This window comes from Oryzias latipes, chromosome 16 (assembly GCF_053564925.1).
Source record: "Oryzias latipes strain Hd-rR chromosome 16, Olatipes_Hd-rR_3.1".
NCBI lineage: Eukaryota > Metazoa > Chordata > Actinopteri > Beloniformes > Adrianichthyidae > Oryzias > Oryzias latipes.
This window is the reverse complement of record NC_136252.1, coordinates 18,745,814-18,768,862: the sequence shown is the minus strand read 5'-3', so window position 1 is coordinate 18,768,862 and position 23,049 is coordinate 18,745,814. Positions and strand designations below refer to the sequence as shown.

The following is a 23,049-nucleotide window of genomic DNA, read 5'->3' as shown; positions in this document are numbered from 1 at the left end:
GCACAATGCTGTTGACAAAACACTCACCGTCTCTGTGCAGCAGTGGATACTAATTGGGAGTGAAGCGCCGCTTTCTGATCTGGGTGCAGTCTTTGGGTTTTTGTTTCACCTTTCAGAGATATATTGTGACCAACCATAAGTGGCCACATGGAGTGTTCTGCTGCATTCTCCCATGCACAGTGGATTTTATTCTATATTTTTAAATGCTTGCACGTTTATTGCATCTGTAAGAATTAACACCCAAAGATCATTTCATCATTTTATCTCCTCCTCATCTTCTCTACTGCATCTTTCACCTCTTCTTAAAACAGTCAAGCTTTTTTAATGGCACAACTGTTATAACAATGTAAGTTGAAGGACCTTGACTTTCTGATTTCCAGAGGAAACTTGTCATTGGGCCTTCCATGGAAAAGTCAAGCTTCAAAGTCAAGCATCTCATTGCCTCTTAAACTATCTGCATGTGGAACATTGCTCCCTATGTGGAGCGTCATCAAGCTTTTAGTGTCACTGTGCAACCTCGCTTTTTCTGCAACTGCTCTCGGCAGTTTTCAGTAAGGTGGCATCAACCTGTGCATGTGGCAGATCAAAAGTGACACATCTGCATAGTTTTTTTATGATAATGTGTGAGCCAATAGCTGCAATCTGCTCCCATTTTCCCTTTCTTTGTAGTTGCTGCAGCTAGTGAAAGGCCCGGCCGCAATAAACTGAATGTAGTTGTTTCTGTAAATGTTGTAACATTTACTTATAATAATTACTAAAATAACATATTTATATCATGTTGGCATCCATTTTTACACATAAATGCGAACACATGCCACTAACAAAACAAAAGATTTTACAAGTATATCATTACACACTAGAGGGGATTTTTTTTTATCCTCTTAATTTAGAATGGGGATCATTGTTTTGACTATTGCGCTTTGAGTGAAAACCCAGGCACAGTTGAGTTAACAGCAGCGCTGGAAGCTCTTCCTGGAAACAGTGTGTATTGCTTTGTCTGGCTGCGTTACGGGTTGTCTGTTTTGGTGGGGAAATCTTTACGATGTCCCATCGTCTGGATAAACAATTCCATTCTGTCTGCACCCAGCTTTGCGTAAACAGATCGTTATAATTTCTTATTTTTGTGATGAAGCAAAAAACCATGTTTGGGGGAAAAAAAGAGAAAAGAGAGAGATGGTCCTAAATTTGTCACTTCCTTAAAGATATAGTGGAGCGTGCGTCTGGAACGGCAATGTGCTGCAAAGGAAAGGAGAGCTCTCCAGCATACCGGCAGAAACCTGAACTTCAGGTTTGTAATGAAGTCCCACGGGAACACACTCATGTTTTCCAGTTAGCCTCCTGCAAAGCCGGCTTCTTCCACCATGCTCTGTAAGTTTAAAAAAATTAATAATCAGTCATGCACTCAAGCTGGAAGGATGTCAAATGCTGCAAATAGGAGACAAAATTGTTCATCATGTTGTAAAAATGTAACATAAAAATGAAACTATAAATTGTTTATTTTTTGTCTAAGTTCAAAATGTGTGTACAGTTAAAAAGCCTCATGTTGTTTGCAGTTCTTAAGGGAAAAAAAAAAACTTTATGTTAAATTGGATTTATGAAATGTAAGTGTGTTTTTGTTTTGCTTATTTTAGTTTAGAGAAATTGTTTGAGCATGAAACTACCATATTAGCTGCTTACACTTTATTTTTTATTTTTTTTGTTTTATGTGTCCATCAGCAGCATGAACCTTCGCCTTTTGGGACGCCAGAAGTAACTTCATTTAGTGAGAGGAAATTTAGTAAATGTGTGTTCAGCTTGGTTTCAGCTCAGAATGTCCCAACTCCCCACTTCACGCTCCCAATTTTGTTTTTGTTTCCAGCTTTTACCGCTCTCTGTGAATTAAACCCTGGGCTTTCAAACTAACTGAAACACAGTACTTGCTGTGACATAAAATCACAAATTCTCCAGAGGGGGAAAAAAGCTGCCTGTCATTGTTGACATAAAAAAAAGGAATCTGCTGTGACGTTTCTGGTAAAACGGGGTTTTTGTTCACGTTCCACTCCTTTTCTGGTACTCACATGACCAGACAGCTCGCAACTGGACCCACTTCAACCCCACCTGCCTGACCTATATTTTCTGCCTCCACTTATTGTTCCCTCTACATCTGTAGATGTTTTCAGGCTCAACAAGCCCACTGCCAGGGGAATTACAGCCCCAACCCAAAGTCTGTTTTAATGTAACAGAAGTCAGAAGACATACCAATTATATTAAAGGGGTGTTTGGGTTTGTTTGTCAAACTCTATTTTATTGCCTCTGACAGGGCCGTGTTACAAACAGGCACTGTGATTTGTATAATAAAAAATAATAAAAGTACATTTTGCAGTAATGGAACATGCAAGGACCTCCATTAAAATCACTTTTCTCTCAAAAGCAGTGAGAATCTATCGCACATCATCTCTCAGTTCCATTTATTGATGGGTCGGTGTCACAGAAATGGTTTTGTTAAAAAGATTTTGTGTTTCCAAAAAACTCATCTGGTTGCACAAACTGCAAATTTCTTTCATGTATTCAATTTGTGTGCAGTGTGCCGCTGCAGTGTATGAGCTAAAGTAAGTTCAGCTACTCAGCACTTTTTAGGCATAACTAAATGCACAAACCATTGCAGTCAGTTTTCCTGCACATGTGTGCACTTTTTATGACATGCTTACTGATTGATTCACCTCCATTCATTCTGTGATCAGATTTGATCAGCAAATTATCTGGGTAAAGCTTAGTGATCAGAGTGATCTGGAGTGTGATTACTTGTCCCACTGGCTCATTTAGGGTGAATTTAAAGAGCATTTTCAGCTCTGTGGCTGTGTAGTAACTATTTAAATCAGGGGTCTGCAACTAAGCTTAATTTGTTTTAGTTAATAAAGTTTTTTCATTTAGATTTAGATTTTTAGCATGTCAGATAATGAAGCAGAGTGATGGTAAAAGGCCAGTGGTTTATTGTTAGAGAAAGCTTTAAGCATATATATATATATATATATATATATATATATATATATATATATATATATATATATATATATATATATATATATATATATATATATATATATATATATGAATGAGGATAGAATGAATGAGGATAGAGAACTCAGCCCTAGTGGTAACTTGGTCAACTGACCTGACTCCAGCTACTTTTGTTTTCTAACAAACTTTAGTCTGTAAGCCAATATATTGTTCCCTTCACTGAATAGCTGTTGAATCTTTCGCCATATCCCCTCATGGGTCGCCACAGCCAATCAGCTTTCACCGAACCGCACATGCGGTTTCGACAGAGATTTTTACGGCGGATGCCCTTCCTGGCACGATCTTGTATTTTATCCGGGGTGGGGACCGGCACAGGGACACCCGGACTCGGGGCTCCCTCTCTGGCTCCATAGGCAGTAGTGTGAACGGTCTTGCCCAAGGACCCACACTGGAATAGGCACATCTGGAGAGAAACTCCTCTCGTCATCCAAAATATCTAAAACCATGGATGTTCCCTAAATTCCTGTAGGACTCAGCTGTTGTTAGTTTATAGGGCTTCTTTTGGACCGGAGAACTGGGTGTTCCACCTCACCAATAATGCTTGAGAAAGGCTTAAGCAGTATTTCAAATAAAATCAGCGAGTGTGATTTTTCTGTATAACATTTTGCTGTCAATCTTGAGCCATGTCAAAGCCTTTATTGAATCCACGGACAAGTGGATCCAAAGATTTCTATGTTCACGCAGATGACTGTGAGATTCGGTGTCTTGCCCAAGGACACTGGAGAAGCCAGGAATTGCACCACCAATCTTCTGTTTGGCAGATGAATGCTCTATTTACTGAGCCACAGCCGCCCTCAAGTCTGCCCTCCTCAGCACTGCAGCTCATTTGGTCTGCCGTGCCAGGAGAGCTTGCTCAGCCAAACACTGGAGAAGTTCCTCTGCCTTCCTCCATGCCATTGTTCCATTAGGTCTGCTTCTTTGTCTCGGGGGACTTTGCTTGAGACTAAGCCCACACAAACTTTTGTCTAACACTAGCAAATGAATCCATGTCTGAAAATGGCGTATCCCCCAGTTGTTTTACTTTATGAGGCTGAGTTTAAGTCTGGCAGTCGGCGTGGTGACTGGAATTGCTCTGGCAGAGGCAGTTTGTCTGGCTCTAATGGGCTGGGTGATTATCTGACGAACAAATAGAACATGTTTTAATCCAGTTCATATACAGTAAGGGCTCAGCTGTAAACGTGTCTTTTTTTATGACACACAGGCTGTAAATCACAGCGTTGCCAAAGGCATGGATGCAGAGGAGAGAAACGTAAAAAAAACAATGGGCAAAAAAATCAGCTTTTTACATAATCAGCAAATAAACTTTCATTGCTTTTTCTTGGTTGTAAGGCTGCACAGTGCAGGAAGAAACTGTAATGAACTGGCTAATCAGACGACTATGATGACTTTGCTTCACCTCCTGTGGCTCAAAAGGATGATTTTAATAAATAAGTACTCAGAAGTACATTTTTAAGCCTAATTTCTCTTTACATAGTATGTCCTCTATCATCTGAAAAAATGCCTCAAGAACATGTTTATGAACACCAAAAACATGATTTTTAGCAGTGTGTTTAAAACTAATACAGAGGTAAACACAAATAAACTGTAAACATGTAAAACATATATGCATTCATATTCTCACCAGTATTTTCAAATCCACATTTAATTCTTGATACAGACAGCAATGCTTACCCAATCCTGCTCTTCCAAACCTACCATCCTCCCTGTTCTCCAGCTCTCCATGCACTTAGTGCTGATTACCTGGATCAGGTGTATTTCTCTTACTACCAAAAGCTACATTACCATAATTTTGGAAGAAAAAAAAAGCATGATAAAGATGGTCTACATTGTTGTTTGACACAAAGTGCTGGTAAATGTTGACTGTTGACAATTTGGCTGACTTATTTAAGAAAAAAATAAATAAAAAGGTCTCCACTGGTGCCGGTTTCATCTCCGACCTCGGTGCTCTTCTCACCTCTGCCGTGGTCATGAAGCAGCTTTTCCTGTACATTCCTTGGGCTTTGGAAGATAATTGCTGTGGTTTAAGGGAGGGAGAGGCCCCAAAGACGCACTTTCTCCAAGCTTTAGCTGTTTAGGTTAGTAGTCTAGAAGCAGGATTTGAACCTCTCATCTCCAATTCACTCTGAAGGTCTGCCACGTCTTTTCTGTAGCTTTTGTAAGCAATTAAAGGTAAAGTGATGCCAGGTTGCTTTTGGACAGCTCCATGTTGTTTTTTCTTATTCATTTTTCTCATCTTAATTGTAAAGATGCTTAAATGTGACTTGGGATAACTAAAGGTATCACACGATGCACATGGCTTGGATTTTAGCAGTTTGCTATTGTGTGCAAGATCAGACAGCTAATTTGGAGATTGTTCAGAGATTAATTTGTTTATGCATTCCTCCTGTTTCCTCATAGTAATGAAGGACTATTTAATTTCTTATAAACCATTACAGTGTTTTCATAGCCGGACTGCTCGTTGAATGCTGGTTCTAGTTCTCAAGACCGCATAAGCAGCCGCAAGCACGGAATAATTGACCAAACTTTGTTTAAACGTATGTGAGAAAAGATAATGGCTGTGTTGTTCCTGGCACCTATAATGAAAGCCTTTCTGAATGAAATGTACATATGATATAGATACATATACATTCAATTTGATGATGTTTTACTTGGCTCTGGACTTGAGCCCATTTCCTATTAGCAAGATTTTTAAATAACGTCTTATGATAACATGTCAGCGTGATCTGAAAGACATTTCATCTTGCGGGGTTGATGATAACGTCTCATCTGTCAGCAGCTGAACATATAGTCATTACAGAGTCATCAGGACACTTTCAAGAGCCTTATTAATGCCACCTACTTTTTCTCACCTACTTCAGACATTCCTTCTTACCAAGTGGGGTTTCGATTGATACCTAATGCAGGTGCTCATGGGAGATAAAAGTGCACGACGTGATGATATTCTGATGTAATCTGAAAGAAAGCACTGGTTCGTGAAGTGCTATTGATGTCGATTGTGCTGCAGTATCAGGGTGCACGTATGTGTTTTTTAAGCACTTTAGTCTCCACACAAGAGCGGAATTCTGGCTCATTAAATGCATAAACACAACTTCATCGCCCCTATAGAGAAACAGCCAGGGCAGTTTTATGACACATTTAACAGATTTTTACTCTAATACGACGGGTGAAGCAGTCTTAAATCCAGTAAAGGTGGGGTTCACTGACAGAGTAAGCCTGTTCATTTAGATGCATCTTAAAGGTCAAGTCCTGCTGTTTTATTTTGTAACCTTTAAAATCACCCGTATGTTGGTTTTTCATCTTGCTGGGGATTTCCTGGTTATGAGCAGTCACCAAATAAGACAAAAAAAGAACACCTAAAAACACTTTAACTTAGTTTGTGTCACTTTCACTTTATGAAAATATCCACGATGTTTAACTTTATCACTACTTTTTCTTCAAAAGCGAATTTCATGAAAACCATTGTTCAAAAACAGTCATGTTAATTGTGTAAATATTTCTGTCATATGTGTGCATAAGGGTTAAAAAAGATATATACATAATTGAAGCTGAAAACGGTGGATTAAAATGACAATTTCCCAGAGATATTTGTAAAATAACATCAGGGGAACAAAATCTGTTATTTTCTGACTACCAAGAAAAACTTTCTTGAATTTTCCCAGCTTGCCTTTAAAACATCTTTAGGTTTTTAAAGTGTGCAAAGCAGTACCGGTATATCCAACAGAACCTTGTTCTCACATCTAGTCACCTCCAACGAGTAAGGCTGAGAAGCCAGCTCAATGGCAAAAATAAGACCCGGGCAATAAACATCTACGTACTGCCAGTTATCAGATACCTTGCAGGAATAATAAGATGGCCAAAGGAAGAGATACAGACCATGGATGTTAAAACACGAAAGCTCCTCACCATGCATGGAGGGTTCCGTCCCAAATCCAGCACCCTGAGACTGTATGCTAGCCGCAAGGAAGGAGGCCGAGGACTAGTGAGTGTGGAAGCCACTATCCAGGATGAAACATCCAAGATGCATGAGTACATCAAGCTCAAGGCCCCAAATGACTGTGTGTCCAGGGTGTAAGATGCTGGCAGGGAAAGCATACATGGAGCGCCACAATCAAGTGGCTGGAATAATATGCAGAAAAACGTGTGCAGAAAATTGCCTGGAACCCCAAAGGTCAAAATGGGAAACACCTCAGAAGGTGGTAGAGAATGAGAGGGCAAAGATCCTGTGGGAATTCAGATCCAGACTGACAGGATGGTAATAGCGAACCAACCAGACATTGTAGTGGTGGATAAAGAACAGAGGAAAGCCATTGTGGTGGATGTGGCAGTGCCATGCGATGGGAACATCAGGAAGAAGGAACATGAGAAACTGGAGAAATACCAGGGACTCAGAGAAGAACTAGAGAAAGCATGGAAAGTGAAGGTGACAGTGGTGCCTGTGGTAATTGGAGCACTCGGGGCAGTAACCCCCAAGCTGGAGGAGTGGCTACAACAGATACCTGGAAAGACCTCAGACCTCTCAGTTCAGAAAAGTGCAGTGCTAGGAACAGCTTTCTTTTGTTTTAGTAACCAAAAATACCAGTATTATTAGGGTTAAAAAGAAAGATAACGCTAGTATTTCGTTGTTACCTCTTCTGATTTTGAATGATTAATTTTTTTACAATAATTCCAGCATGCTGTTTGTACTTACAAAAGTGGTTTAATTTACTTTCATTTGTTGAGTAGTTTCCATATTTTCAATGTTCATAATTTTTACCTCTTGTCTAGTTTTATTTTCTGTTTTTTCTCCTTTGGGCATTTAGGATTATTAATTTAAAAAAAATTCTGACCTAAGTTGGAAATATTTTTACTTTTGTGTGAAACTATCCGGTGATTAATGAGTTTCCTGTGCTGTCCTGTTTTTTTTGTTTTGTTTTACAGCTCTTGGTCAAATAATGCTGTATGTGGATGGGATGAACGGTCTCATTTCTCACAATGAAACAGTTCAATGGCTTTACAGCTTGGTTGGATCAAAGGTAAGATGAAATTTACGAATGAAATTTATAACAGCAGAGAGACGGTGAAGTCAGAAAACACATCAGGGCGATGACAATACCAAATTAATGAACTGCTACGTTAGCATAATCCCCCCCACCCATAGATCACTTAATGTGCGACATGTTTGCAGCAGATGTCCTTTGATGCTCTCTGTACTCACTATCACTTTGTGATCTAAAGGTTACAGAGGTCAAGAGGTTAAATACCCTTGCTCTTGTTCGTGTTAAAGCAGATCTTTTATTTTACTGAATGTTTTGGTTTATTTAACTGTTCAATATTTTGACTCATGTAACTGCATTTTTATATGTGTTCAAATAGAGGCATTATGGGAAAATACTAATTAATTAAACAAAAAATAACAATAAAGTACACATTTTACTACTTTATATTCACTCTGAGGTAAATATTTTGCAAACAAAAAATAAAGTGTCATTTAAATTGGATTATGTATGATTACTTAGATCTGCTTAGTAAGCAGTTTCGGTAGTAGAGCTTTTTGCTTTATTGAAATTGTCATGGTCTCCGTAGTAAAATGGCTATTTAAAAACTTGCTTTACTTTTGAATTGTATAATTTCAAAAGTGTGCAAAATTTCAGACACCTAAACTGTTACAAACAGCTGTTAGTCAACAAGTTCTTTGAAGAAAAATATTGTAAATTACATTATTAATAATATATACACTTTTTTGAAGGATATCACAAATGAGGCCATGTAGTTTATTTATCATTATTTATTTGGTTTTTGCAAAGGTTTCATGTATTCATTGTAATGTTCCTGGGTATATTTTACATGGAAACTTGAGTTTGTGTTTACATTTATGACTTCTGCAGTTTCGGCTGGTGGTTAAGACGGCCCTAAAGCTGCTGCTGGTGTTTGTGGAGTACACCGAAAGTAATGCTGCCCTGCTCATAAAGGCTGTGAATGCTGTGGACACAAAAAGAGGTACGGGCCTCAGAACAATCATCAAAAAAATCCAAACAACATAACTTTTACTAATGTTGATAAAACAAAAATCCATATTTTTTTCCAATATGCAAGAGACTTTTATTACTGGTAGGTTCTAATGTATGAGTGCCAGTTTTCCCAGTACCACAAATCTCATAATACAAGCAAATACGACTCTTCATGTTTTAGTTAACCCTTGTGCTATCTTAGATGACCCCACCCTTACATTGAGGTGTTCTTCCTACCATGACAAAGGTGGATAAAGGTGGAAAGATTTCATGTTATCTATGGACACCAGTGAGGTTCACAAATAATTGAAGAAAAAAGGTTCAGAGCACTGTCTAGTGGGTCTAGATGACCCAACTCCCAATGTTAAAGTGCCTAGGATAGCACAAGGGTTACACAGTCCATATGAATCTTTTATTTATAAAAAAATCTCAAATTGGGATGCTACCTATTTACGCTGCTCCATGAATAGTTTTGGCATCACATTTAAATATCTATTCAGGAAAACCTTGGTGGTAAAACTGATCTGCATGGTTGAAACTGAGCCGTTCTACACATGCAGACATGCATAAAGAGACTGTAATCCCACCCTTCCCTCCCTCTAAATGCAGTAGAGCTCAGTTGTATGTAATTCTGAAAACTGCATGTTTGCTCGGCTGCTTACCTGTCTGCAGGGGTTGGGTGTCCAGCTCAGTGTCATGCCACTGTTTCTGCTGCATAAGAAGACCAAGCATGATCCATTGGTCCTCTAAGAAAAATAGTTTTGTCATGACAGCTGAGGCATGGATTTGCTCCTTGACTTGTTTTAAGATGAAAAATGCTTTAAAAATAATCCTTTCAGGTTATTTATTACAATGTTTAATGACAGGAAAATCAACTAATTCATTTATTGTTACGTATATGCAAACATTTTTTTTAAATGGCAATTTTGTTCCAAAAATGTTCTTTTTATTCATAATATGTTGTATGCCGAAGGTTCAAAACTGTGGTCCAATGTCATGGAGATCTTGAATGAGAAGGATGGAGTGGACACAGAGTTACTGGTGTTTGGGATGACCCTCATTAATAAGGTCTGTTGATGGTATTTTTCATAAAAAGAAATCAAATGAAACTATTTAGAGTTAATGCCTTTGCCTTTATTGTACGTTTACTTCTTTATACTTTTCATTTTAATGTGTAAATAGGTACTTGCACAGATTATATCAGCTGAGTCTGACACTGTTGTAACTAATAAACTTATACAGTGTTCAAAACTTTCACTATACTACTATTCTAACAGGCATTTGTTTGGAAATAGTGGAAACTGGAAGATTTGAATTGCATAGATTGTAGATCATATGTTTTTTCATTATAAAAAAGAACTTTATTTTTGATTATAAGATTTGGTCATAGCTTTTTCACATTTAGTAAAATATTTAAGACAGGGGATTTGATTTATCAAAGATTAAAATGAACAAATTCTTCTAAAAACTCAAATGATTTTGACTGTATTGACCTGTTACTGAACATGTTTCATTCTTTTTCACTGTTTCTCTATCATTGACAACTGGAAGGTTTTTGCTTGTTTTGCCTCTTAGGTGATCGAAAATCCCTTTCAATATTTTAAAGTCTTGATCAGCGGCGGTGATTCTGTTCCCATGTGTTTCAGACTCTGGCTGGGCTTCCAGACCAGGACTCCTACTACGATATGGTTGATTGTCTTGAGGAGCAGAACATTGAAACCACAGTTCAGAGACACCTGAGTAGGAAAGGCACAGACCTTGATCTCGTGGAGCAATTCAACATCTATGAGGTCTGGAAGCCCACACTGCAGACCGTTATTACACAATAGGCTGTCTTAAATCTCTGGAATCTGTTTAATATTAGGCTATAGGAAAATAGGCACCTATAAAAATGTCTCAAGGCTGTTGGTTTTGAACAGCGTGTTAAAGTAAGATGTGTGACTCAGATGACTCTGCGCCATGAGGACGGGGACAGTGAATCCCAGTTGCCCCCCAGTGGACGAAAAGACCGCCGGCGGGCCAGCGTTGGTGTGGTTAATGAAAGGCGAGGCGTGGAGAGGAGGCGAAGCCGAAGACATTCCCTTCAGAACAGCAGAGGCCCTGCGTCTGCCCCAGCCTCACCCAGCAGCCCTGCGAGCAGCTTCCTGTCCATCAGCGGCCAATGTGTTGAGGACATCAGTGAAAGGTGAGGCAGAGAGGAAAACGTGACAGCTGAAGAAAGAGGAAATCAATTCCTATTTTCCCAACATTCAGCTTGTAGCCACTGTTTTGATCCTGTAAAAGTCAAAGTTTAACAAAGATCAGCAAGTAAACACATTATTTAGCCTTTGAAAAACCTATTATTAATATTTTGTAAGATGCATGTATTAGTTAAAACTCAAGATAAACTTCTGCAGAAGACAACAGCTTTAGTTTACCGGTAGTTTTTTTGTCTGCCTATGAGACCCAGTCCTTCACCACAATTGACAAGATCTCCATTTCAGGCTAAGCTGATATGCAGTGTAGCACTCAGGTCCTCAGGTTGACTTAAATTCAATCCAGCAGGTCATCTGATACCAGGCTAGCCCCGTCTGTCCACCACAGGAAATTTAAGCCACCCTTTGAAGATTTGAATTTTCCTTATTGTTAATGAAATCCAGACACCAAAAGAGATCCAAAGCGCAAACGCGCCACAGACACATGGACAAGGATTCCTACAAAACACCTCCTCCGATGCTAACATGTTAGTCACTGAAATAGGTTACCTCAATTTGGATTATGAGAAGTCACTAAAAACATTTTAATTTGATTCTTTGGATTCTGCAAGATTTTAGTAATTTTATTTTTTACATTTTGTCAAAGATTTATCAACAAATAATTAAAGTACCAGTAAATTTACTTATGTACTATTTTTTTCATAGCACATAGCAGGAGGCATAAATTTTATGGTCTAAAAAATAAAAAACAACAATTTTTTTTTTTTTTAATCTTCCTCATAATTGTAGCTCACTGTGTAGATTCTGCATGCAACTTTCCATTTGTGATATTTTGTATTTGTCATAAAAATGACTATAGTGAACATGTACTAACTGTCTTTCATTGCATTTCTCTTTTTGTATGCATTAATATCGGTTGTGCAAGCATGTTTCCTGCATTGTTCCTGTCTGTGTACTGTCTGTCTTGGGCTGATTGTTGCTTTTGATGTTGTCTCTGTCCTATGTCACTTCCCTCCTGCCTGCTTCCTCTCTGTCAACCCCTCAATCCCTCCTCTTGCTACAGAGAAGAGGAAGAGGACGATGATGATGAGGAGGAGGAGGAGGAGGATGAGGAGGACGAGACAGATGATGAAAATCATCCAGTCACTGATTCCTCTAGTCAGGGAAGCCACAGGTATTTTAGGCAAATTGTGATGCAGCGTTCCCTCTCCAAAAAGTCGGATTCTGCTCCTGGTTTTCTTTGGACTCCTGCTTTCTTGTATTTTGTCCTCCTAGTGTGGTTCCAGCCGTAGCAGACACTCCTAGCATGTGTTTGAACTTTAATTGTATGGCCAACATCCTCCCTAAAGCCAGTCATCCAGAAGGGCAGAGAGAGTGTCTCAGCGTCACGAGCAGGACATCTCCTCCTGTGTCCGTGGCACCTAAAAAGAGGACCTTTAGTCCTTGGTGTGTTTCTCACAGTCACATGACTGTCTTCCCTGTTGCTCTAATCAGAGATCTTTAACGTCACATCTTCGATGTATCCAAAACCTTCCCACCCACTTTGTTTTTCCCACCTCATCCCTTTATTTTATTAAGGGTCCTGGATTTAAAGACCCACTCCGATAAATATCATTTTTTTGGTTTTTCTAACATGTTCTTGTGGAATTTTTCTCATGATGGAGGACATATATGATAAAAAATTAAGATTAAAATTGCATTTCTTAGTATTTATTTATTTAAATCGTTATGAATCAGGGGTAGAAAAGAAAATGCTGTTTAAAAAGTATGAAGTTGAACCTACAACAGCAAGCCACAAACTCCCTGGTCTGCTCCATTCTGATGCATCCACTTGCAGACAAATAGATCCGTGTACGTCTTTGTTTTCCTCGTCTGAGCTGGCATCTGATTCAAAACTGTACGGCTGGATGCCGCCAAAATTGCCCGCCATTTTTGTTGCACTAGTAATATCAGTTTGGGATTATACGGGGCTTCAAACTAGTGGGGGAGAGTGTAAACAGATGGAGAATGGAAATGGGGCAGGCTTATTCCACGCCAACAGTCCCAATCCACAACTAAGAGGATAAATTTCTGATTAACTACAGCCGCTCTGCAGAAACTATGTCCTAGAAAACAACACAATCTGGCTAAAACCAGTATAATCATAACTAAAAGACCACAGAGAACGCTTTAAAATAGTTAAAATGATGATCGGAGTGGGACTTTTAAGTCACATCAAGATCATTGTGTCTCTCTGCGTGTAAACACAACACCATGCTGCACCATCTCTGCAGTCTTTGCTTAACATCACTCAAATAAAAGCCAGAATCAGAATTGTCTGATTCATAAGAATCAGACAAATACTTGAGGAAACCCTTCAAGTAATTGTTATTGAATTTACTGTTGTTTTATTCATTCTAAAGAGGCGCGTTAAAATTATTTTCTTGTCTGTCTCAGCACTGATTCCTGTTGTCCTTTCAGTGCCTCTTCCCATGTATGCTATCCCACTAACTTGACTGTGTGATTAACAGCTCAATGTCTGGAGTTTCTCACTTAACTTCTCTGTCTTGCTTCCATCTTCAGTCCAACAGATTCTACACCACCTTCATGTAACCTGAATAGAAAGCCCTGCTGGGCTGAAAGGTAAGGAGGAATCAGGAGTACGGTTTTCTTAAGAAGCCCATTATTTGAATCTGTCCAGTATTTGGAGGGGGACACCGAGCTCTAATCCGGTGACAGAGCTGCCCAGGGAGAACATATGCAAGAATAATAGAGTGAAAAAATGTTCCTATACAATGCATCTAATAGTTTTTTCTATATTTATAATGTTACGCTTCCTTTTTTTTTGGTCAATTTAGAAAGAGCAAACTTTCTATTTGTCTCTTTTTCCATCCACAGGGTCAGCTCTAATGGCATGACGTACCCTGGCAGATACCAGACTGCTACGTCCCCCACCCATCGCCTCACAGTCTCAGCATCCCCACCATCCTCAGTACCCTCAGCATCCTCCACACCCGAATCCAAAGCCGACAGGTTAGCACTTCTCCACAGTTTTTGAGGATCACTAAAGACCATTCCAACATAAAATGTCAGTAAAATGGAAACTAGACTTTTTGCTCTGTCTGCCACAGACCTGCTTTAGGGGGCTTATTAATGTCATCGTACCGGCAGCATCAGGAGTCTCTCGCTGCTGAAAGAGAGAAGAGACGACTGGAAAGGGAAGAGCGTTTGCAAAGAATTGAAAAAGAGGAGAGGAACAGCTTTTGGTAGGGTTTTTCTGGGTTTGCAGCACCTTTTATCAGAGAGGTTATGCAATGACTTTCCTCTGTGCTGTTGGCAGCTGTCCAGCCTTGACTCAGCAGCGATAAATCCTCCCATCAGTCTGACACAAGCAGAGCTTTGTTTATGAGGATTATTACAGCCTCTGAATCGTGACAGGAGGACTCTGCATATGATCTGTTCACATGTCACATCACAGACTCAGTGCATGTTTTCTTGTCTTCAGTTGCTATATCATTCCATCTACTAGGGTTACAGATCTGAAATGAATTCAGTTCATATTGAGGTAATACAGCTCCCAAATCGTCTCCCTGCACTGCTCCCTCTGTTTCTACTTTAGCCGAGATCATGTGGAGAAGCGAGAAGAAGCAAGACAAGCCAGAGAGGAAAGGTGAGTGTCTTCCATGCTAAAGTTTCACAACTGTGTAAAATTTTTTCTATAGTAAACATTAGCTGCAAAGTATAAATGCAGCCACTTAAAAAATGTTTTTTTACAGTAAATGTTACACATTGTAGATTCTACCACTACTTTAAATAGATATTATGTTGTTTCTCTAAACCCTCAGATTCTTTGCTGTCAAATGATTACACAGAAAGTGTGATGACATGAACTCAAATAACAGTATTTCTGCTCCCATTCCAACCAGTCTCTACTGAATAGACTAAATATGTATCAGTTACAAACGAGACAAATATCTTTGTAGAAAAGAGTAAAATTTACTTTAAATTTGCTTAAACAACTCATCGCTAAAGTTCCACTCCGATCATGTTTTGTAAAAAGCGTTCTCAGTGGTCTTTTGATTATGATTATGCAGCTTTTAGTCTAAATAAAGTAGTTTCTGCAATAGATCGTAGATCATGCAATAGAGTGGCAATAGATCATTAGAAATCAACCTCTCAGTCTTGGGCAAGACTGTTGGTGTGAAGCAAGCCCAGCCCCCATTCCCTTCGCCGTTACTCAAAGCCCGGAGAAGAAAGCTTGTGGCTCGCCCAGCATGTTTTCTTCATCAGAAATACGCGCTTTTTCAAACAACTTTTTTTTGTCTGCTCCTGATTCACAACAATTTGAATTAAGAAATACTCAAAAATTCCATTTTGAGGTTCTGTCCTCTATCATCAAAAAGAAATTAAAAACACCCAAAATGGCATTTTCATCAGAGTTGTTCTTAAGCAGTTTCCTTTTTTTCAGACTTACATGTTTGTCAGATTTCTTCTAACACCCGAGTCTCAGACAGTCTCAGACTACTGTGAGAGATTTTCTTCCGGTTGTTCCTGAGCCATATCGTGTCCCAGTATCCAAAAGCTGTGTTTCAACCCCAACCTCCAGGTACAAGACAGCGGAGCGGCGAGCTGCAGAGGAATTTGAACGCGAGCGCCCCAGAATGCCAACCAGAGGACGAACAGAGATAACTTTGTGTTTAAGCCCGACACCCCCGAGCCGCTCCGTTTCCCGCTGTGCCACCCCATCATCCATCATCTCGCAGGACGCCATTGTCACCACTGCACATCACACTTCAGGTAAAGAGGATGCTCGTGCTTTTATGAAAGGGCTGATGGACATAATGCCAGCAGTAAATCCATCTTAAAAGGACTGTAATGAACTACCACAGAAATTTTAGGTTTTACAGGTTTCGAACTTTAAGTATTGAAATACAGTAGAAATGTATATGCTATGTGAATATTTTTGCATAATACACTTTAAAATTGTCTTGATAAAGTCATAGTTAAATTGCATTTGGGGTTAGACGTTTTTTTCACTGCTATCATTAAAGTAAAACCACTTATTGTTATTATTTTCTGTTAGGGCAAAAGTATCAATTAAAATGTCAAAATACGAAACGTAAAAGTTTTTCTTTCAAATTTTCTTCTAGGAAAACAGCAAATTTCTACCAGAAACCTTGGTCTAGTGAGCAGAATAAAAAGTCCAGCACCAGAATCCACCCCGGCCCATCTTTCTGAAGCGGACAAGCAGCAGAAAGAGACCCCTGTAAAGACGGAGAATACTGCTGAAACTCGGCATGAGGAGAATGCGGCGGCCGAGGTGCTGTCAGATCAGCAGTCGGGCGGGAAGAAAGATGAGACACAAGAGGAGGAGGAAATTCATGAGCAGGGTTTGAGGAGAGGTGAGGAGATAGGAGCTGATGCGGCAGAGGTGGAGGAGGCAGATGTGGAGGTGAAAATAGACGTGAAGGAGGAGCCTGTAGAAAAGGAGGCTGAAGATGGTGTGCTGCTGAGTGAGAAAGAAAGACAGAATGAGGAAGTGAACGAAAAGGACAACTGCTCTGCATCCAGCATCTCCTCTACGAGTAGCACTCTGGAACGGGAGGAGAAAGTCACAACTGACATTGCAGCAGGTACGGCTGATGCCGTCTTTGTGTACTTTGGTGTCAGAACTGTCACTGTCATGATCTTTTCTGTGCAAACAGGGCAGTGGACTGAAGAGGCAGATGTGAGTGACCAGTGCAAGAAAATTCTCCACAGCAAGTGCCTAATGCTGGATATGCTTTACACACAGAAGAAATCGCTGGAGGACAACGGGATTGTTGTGGAATCACAGGTGGAGGAAAGTAAATGTGAAAAGGAAGCAGGTAAGAGTGACTCCGTGGTTACTTTGGCCAGCAGGATCTCCACACTTGAGGCAAACAGGCGTGACGACAATGTGAAGAAAAAGGAGGTGGGGCATCTGGACAATCAGGGCAGTGTGCGAGCCGTGGCAGAAAAGTTTGGGGATATATTCAAGGGTCTGACAGCTCCATCTGAGCCAGAGGCCTCCAAAGAGCAAACTGACAGGTCATCAGCTGCGGCCCTGTGTTCTTTACCCACTAAGAAAGAGTCTGACCAGATCTGGGATCAGCTCACGGCTGTGCCCAGAGAGCTGCGGATTAAAGAAATGGACTTCACGGACCTGAAAGAGGAGGACGACATTGACATTTTAGACATGGAGAATATGATGAAGTCACCAGACGTTGTGTCATCACTCTCCCATCTGTCTTGCTCTCCTGCACTCCCTCCACCACCACCCCTATTCGGGTGTCCCCCACCTCCGCCCATTCCTGGCAAAATGATGCCTCCGCCACCGCCGTTCATGGCCCCCATACCACCGCCTTCCCCTCAGCTGAATCGGGGCGACATGCCTCTGTTCCAAAAGAAAAAGAAGACGATACGCCTCTTCTGGAATGAGGTGCGTCCCGTCGACTGGCAGTGCAAGAGCCACAAGTTCTGCAAGGAGTCCATGTGGTCCAAACTGGAGCCAATCAAAGTTGACACTTCCAAGCTGGAGCAGCTGTTTGAGTCCAAATCCAAGGAGCTGCACGTCACCAAGGTAACTCACCTTAACACCTGTGTCACAGACAAGGATAGAGGTTTTTAATGCATATACTGAACCCTTTACTGACCTCCAACCCTTATCCCTTGAATTATAGGATTAAGTGGGCGGGCTCTAAAATATCAGAAATGAGGCAGACAACTTTTGGGTTTTGGCTCTGTCAAAATTCAGCTTTTAGATTACCTCAGGCTCAAAGTAACTTTGTACTACGAATGTATTGATAATACTAGCAAAGATTAGAATCTTCTGAGAAAAAAAATTTCTATAACATAGAAAGATCAATTGTAAAAGCAAAATTAAAACACCTCATGGAACAATGAAACTTTGGCTACCTTAAATTTAATAGACGAAACATTCATGGGCTTTTATTTTGACAGGTATGTAGTTATTTATTTAAAGGAGAATCAACTATCTCCTCAAAAATGACATCAAAATAAACAAATTGAGCCAAGAGCAGAAACTGATTGGAGAAAGAGTATTTATGAATTTGAAATTTGATGTCCTGTTAGCAACTTGAAAAATCCTGCATTTGTGAATGATCGGCTGACTTTACTCTTTACCTAAGCTCTGTAATCTTTTCTTTATTTATTTACCAGAAAGCTGCAGTCGACGGCAAACGACAAGAAATCATTGTTCTGGATTCAAAGCGTAGCAATGCCATAAACATTGGATTGACGGTCTTACCTCCTCCTCGCACAATCAAGACCGCTATTCTCAACTTTGATGAGTACGCACTAAACAAAGAAGGCATTGAGGTAAACCTTAGATGCAAGTTTGGGTGTGAAACGAAAAATTCAGCTGTTTTTACCGTCAACAATGCTTCACATTTGTCAAACATGACAAATCATGAAAGTATTTTCCATGGATGACCTCTAGACTATCTTTTTCATTTAATTAAAAAGATTGATGATAACAGATTAGTTTCAACTCCTTTTGAAAAGTTTTCTTTGCAGGAATCTGTGGAATTTTAGATCAGCAGGTAACAGTTAAACCTACATGCCTTTGTTCTTATGTAACCTGTGTTTTTAAGCGCTTCTCCCTCAGTTTATTTTCAGCAAGGAAGGAGTTGTTGTTTTTTTTAACTCATAGGTGTTTTTAGCAGAAAGAAGAGGCAAGGTTAAGAGATGTCCCACAAATTGGTTAAAAAAATAACTCTGGAAACAACTTAGCCTCACATACATTTCTGAATTAACTAGAAGTTTTATTAAAACTTCAAACACGTTTCCACTCTGATTTACTCCTTTAGATGTGAATTCTTTCTTTACAAAAAAGGAAAACGTGTATTTATCTCTTTGAGCCAGCTCTGCATATTTCCTCCCATCTTCTCATCTCTTTCTTCTAGAAAATCCTAACCATGATCCCCACAGAGGAAGAGAAGCAGAAGATTCAGGAGGCTCAGCTAGTCAACCCTGACATTCCTCTGGGAAGCGCTGAGCAGTTTCTGCTCACGCTCTCCTCCATCACGGAGCTGTCCGCACGCCTGCAGCTGTGGGCATTCAAGATGGACTATGAGCTTATGGAGAAGGTCAGACACATCCCTCTAATTGCATGCAGACACAATTTGAGCAGTTGCGTAACTTATTTTTATTGTTTCTTTGACATTATTGGAAAAAAGACATATTTGGGTTCTCCCAAAGCCAAGGCGTAAAAATAAAAGATACTTAGAGAAGTACATTTAAAAAACATTTGCCAGCAGCTGATTGAACCTGAACCATGTCTAAGAGACTGAAGTTCTGTAAATTCACTCCAATGCCCGGTTTGTACTTCATAGTGATTTGTAATTGCTTGGGTTACATTAGTCACAAGGTCATTGGAATGAAATGGCTCCCGTTGCTGCAAATTGCTAATGCAATATGTATGCTGTAGTACAAAGTCATGCATATCACCCCGCTAAACCTATACTTATTTCGGGTGATTATAATATGGCGTGGCCAATTTAATCCAGAAAATGACCCATCCCAGGATTTTAAAGACAACCTGCTGTCACTGCATTCTAAACATAAGAGGGTTTAAATCAAAGGTGGGCAAACTGCGACCCAGGGGCCTTATGCTACCCGTCAAGCTATTTCATCTGGCTTGCCAAACTGGTATAAATTCTAATGAATTTTATTAAATTTTGAAACAAAAACTCCTAAATGTTCAGTTTAATAATAGTTTATTTTCTATCTAATAGAAAGCATGTTTTTCTCCAGTTTCCATGGTATTTTCTTTTCTAATGTGATCTTAGTACAGCCCTTCTATCAAATTTTAGAACCCTTTGTGGCCCATGAGTCAAAACCTTTGCCCACCCCTGAGTTAGACATTATGGAAATCAGACGGAGAAAAACATGACATTTTTACTACATATTTACCTTCAAACACAACTATGACTTCAGCTATATTCAATTAAGATATGGAGGAGGAGGCTAATCATTTCAAAATAAGAAGTATAGATTTTTTGGTGTGTTGAGGCTTTTGAAATACAAAAAATTCCTGATGTAGCACCTGCCTTGTCACGTCTCCACCATTAATTAGCAATAAATTTATTAACATAGATAGAAAAAAATCCCTTTATATCACTATAGATAAAATACCAACCCACTGAAGTACTGGTTTTCAATCGCATCATCAGGCTTGAAAAGTATAAACGCCAATTTTAAAGTTTGTCGCAGTGATCGTGGACAGTCGCAAGCGAAATCGGCCAACCTTAGTATTTTAAATTTGATGAACAGATGAATGGTGTTTTAAAATCGAGTTTTTATCATTTGCGGCTTTTGTCTAAAGTTAAACCCTTTTATCTCTTAATATTTTTTAAGCAGGTCATGCATGCTTTTATTCCTTCACGACTGGACGACTGCAACGCACTTTACACTGGGGTTTCCCACAAGGAACTTTCCCGGTTGCAGTTGGTCCAGAACTCCGCTGCACGACTTTTAACAGGAACCAAATAATATGGGCACATCACACCCATTCTTGCGTCCTTGCAATGGCTTCCTGTTAATTTTAGGATTAATTTTAAAATGTTATTGTTTGTTTTTAAAGCTCTACATGGACTGGTTCCAAAATACATCTCTGACCTCGTGCTCTGAGGTCAGAGCACCAGCTCCAGCTTGTGGAGCCCATGATGAGGCTCAAAACTAGAGGAGACAGAGCATTCTCTGTTGTCAGAACAGCGCCCTCTGTGGAGTGTTTTAAGACAGGACTTAAAACACATTTTTATCCTCTAACTTTTAAGACCGCGTGAGTTGTGTGGTCCTCTGTGTTTTTATCAGTGTTTTTTTATCTTGTTTTTATTTCATTTTACTGGTGTACTTTGTTTTTATTTTGTTTGGTGATCTTTTGTCTGGTTTTTGGTCACTGTACAGCACTTTGGAAACTGCCTGTTTGAGAAATGTGCTGCTATATAAATAAAGTGGATTGGATTAGATTAGTATGAACTAGACCGCACAATTGTGGTAGAGATGCAATATAATGGCCGAAGTATAAACCGGGCATAACACATAACAGGATTCCACCTGACTGAGCTAATACTAAACACCAATCTGGACCTTAGGAGTGGCTTTGTGGTAACTGTCCATGACTTTTTGGATAGAACGTTGATGTGGGCATATTTGTCCTGCTCTTGTAGGAAGTGGCCGAGCCTCTTCAGGACCTGAAGGAAGGAATGGACCAACTAGAGAAAAACAGGACTCTCAGATACCTCTTGGCCACACTTCTGGCCATCGGTAACTTCCTCAATGGTTCAAATGTGAGTAAACCACCAGACATGTGAGGCTTTAGCCCTTGTGCTATCCTAGGCACTTGAACATTGGGAGTTGGGTCATCTAGACCCACTAGACAGTGCGCTAAACCTTTTTTCTTCAATGATTTGTGATCTTCACTGGTGTCCATGGATAACATGAAATCATTCCACCTTTATCATGGTAGGGAGAACACGTCAATGTCAGGGTGGCTCATTTAAGATACCACAAGGGTTAGGAGGCCTTCTCGCTTTTTCGGTTTCTGTTTTGCCTTCACCTCCAACTTCTGCAACTTGCTGTGTACCCCAACACGTTTAACATCATTTGAGTTTGACGGACGAACAATAGACTGTGTGTGTGTTGAAGAATGTGCTGCCTCACTGCAGCAGACTCGTCCACCTGCAGTCAGTCCGCTGGGAAGGAAGGGGAGATGTAATTTCTGGACTTTGGTGTTTGGCTGGATCCATGTGTGTGTGAACTCATGGCACTCAGCTTTTAGGCCCCCCATTTGTCACTGCATGAGTGCGCGCGTGAGTGCACGCATCTGTTCATATGAGTCACCCCATCGGATATAAGCGGCAAACAAAAGGAAACGTGTCATTAACATCAAAACGAGCAGTTCCTGTAAATAATGGCTGCATTTATATTTTGCAGTAAGCCGTTTAAACCTGGCAGAAGAACAAGGGAGATCCTGTTAGGATTATGTGTCTTTCATGGTTCACTCTAGCTTTTTAAGCTTTGCAGTGGGTGAGAGGAATAATCGGTCACGCCTGAAATGTGGTTTCTGATAATCGCACTTTAATGAAGCTACCATATCTTCCAAGTGGAGTCCGCCGAGTCCCTTTTTTGTCTGACGGTGCCGGGAAGGAAATGCAATTTGCTTTAAGAAAGGGTTCAAGATTTGGGATTTTGCTAAGTTGTTTCCACTTTGATTCTTGTTTTTGTGGAACTCCAGGCTAAAGGCTTTGAGCTGAGTTACTTGGAGAAAGTCCCAGAAGTGAAAGACACAGTTCACAAGCAGTCGCTTCTGCACCATGCCTGCTCCATCGTGGTGGAGAAGTTTCCGGACAGCACCGATCTGTACTCGGAGATCGGAGCTATCACCCGCTTAACCAAGGTCTGGGCCTCGTCAATGGTCTGCCCCCGAAGCATTATTTGCAGTAAAGTCTTCAACTGTCCGTCCTGTTTTCTCAGGTGGACTTTGACCAACTTCAAGACAATCTGTCGCAGATGGAGCGGAGGTGCAGAGCATCGTGGGATCACCTTAAAGTCATTTCGAAATATGAGATGAAAGCTGCGCTGAAACAAAAAATGTCCGACTTCCTCAAGGAGTGCGCAGAGAGAATTATAATTCTCAAAATTGTTCACCGAAGAATTATCAACAGGTGTCCAGATTGACTCACTACGTTCCAGATTAGATGCTTTTATTTCTCCAGTGAGAATTCTCCATGAATCATGTATTCCTGCCACGGAAACGTCCTGACAGTGATGTGTTGCTTTTGCCTCAC

General features: G+C 40.1%; 1 protein-coding gene across 4 annotated transcripts in view; it reads left to right on the top strand.

Annotated features, from left to right (window-relative positions):
• The window catches only part of fhod3b (formin homology 2 domain containing 3b), an 88,146-nt gene that overhangs the window by 60,678 nt on the left and 4,419 nt on the right, over positions 1 to 23,049 (top strand). The window contains exons 6-24 of one of the 4 annotated variants that reach the window (XM_078932941.1): positions 7,975 to 8,069; positions 8,922 to 9,033; positions 10,018 to 10,112; positions 10,691 to 10,834; positions 10,991 to 11,229; positions 12,303 to 12,413; positions 12,515 to 12,685; positions 13,802 to 13,861; positions 14,117 to 14,251; positions 14,350 to 14,484; positions 14,838 to 14,888; positions 15,825 to 16,015; positions 16,369 to 16,851; positions 16,924 to 17,819; positions 18,419 to 18,577; positions 19,165 to 19,347; positions 21,430 to 21,549; positions 22,497 to 22,658; positions 22,736 to 22,926. In XM_078932941.1, coding sequence (XP_078789067.1) covers positions 7,975 to 8,069; positions 8,922 to 9,033; positions 10,018 to 10,112; positions 10,691 to 10,834; positions 10,991 to 11,229; positions 12,303 to 12,413; positions 12,515 to 12,685; positions 13,802 to 13,861; positions 14,117 to 14,251; positions 14,350 to 14,484; positions 14,838 to 14,888; positions 15,825 to 16,015; positions 16,369 to 16,851; positions 16,924 to 17,819; positions 18,419 to 18,577; positions 19,165 to 19,347; positions 21,430 to 21,549; positions 22,497 to 22,658; positions 22,736 to 22,926 — 3,733 coding nt within the window. The remainder of the gene's footprint in view (positions 1 to 7,974; positions 8,070 to 8,921; positions 9,034 to 10,017; positions 10,113 to 10,690; positions 10,835 to 10,990; positions 11,230 to 12,302; positions 12,414 to 12,514; positions 12,686 to 13,801; positions 13,862 to 14,116; positions 14,252 to 14,349; positions 14,485 to 14,837; positions 14,889 to 15,824; positions 16,016 to 16,368; positions 16,852 to 16,923; positions 17,820 to 18,418; positions 18,578 to 19,164; positions 19,348 to 21,429; positions 21,550 to 22,496; positions 22,659 to 22,735; positions 22,927 to 23,049) is intronic. The other 3 variants (XM_078932942.1, XM_023964614.2, XM_023964615.2) reach the window with 3 other exon arrangements.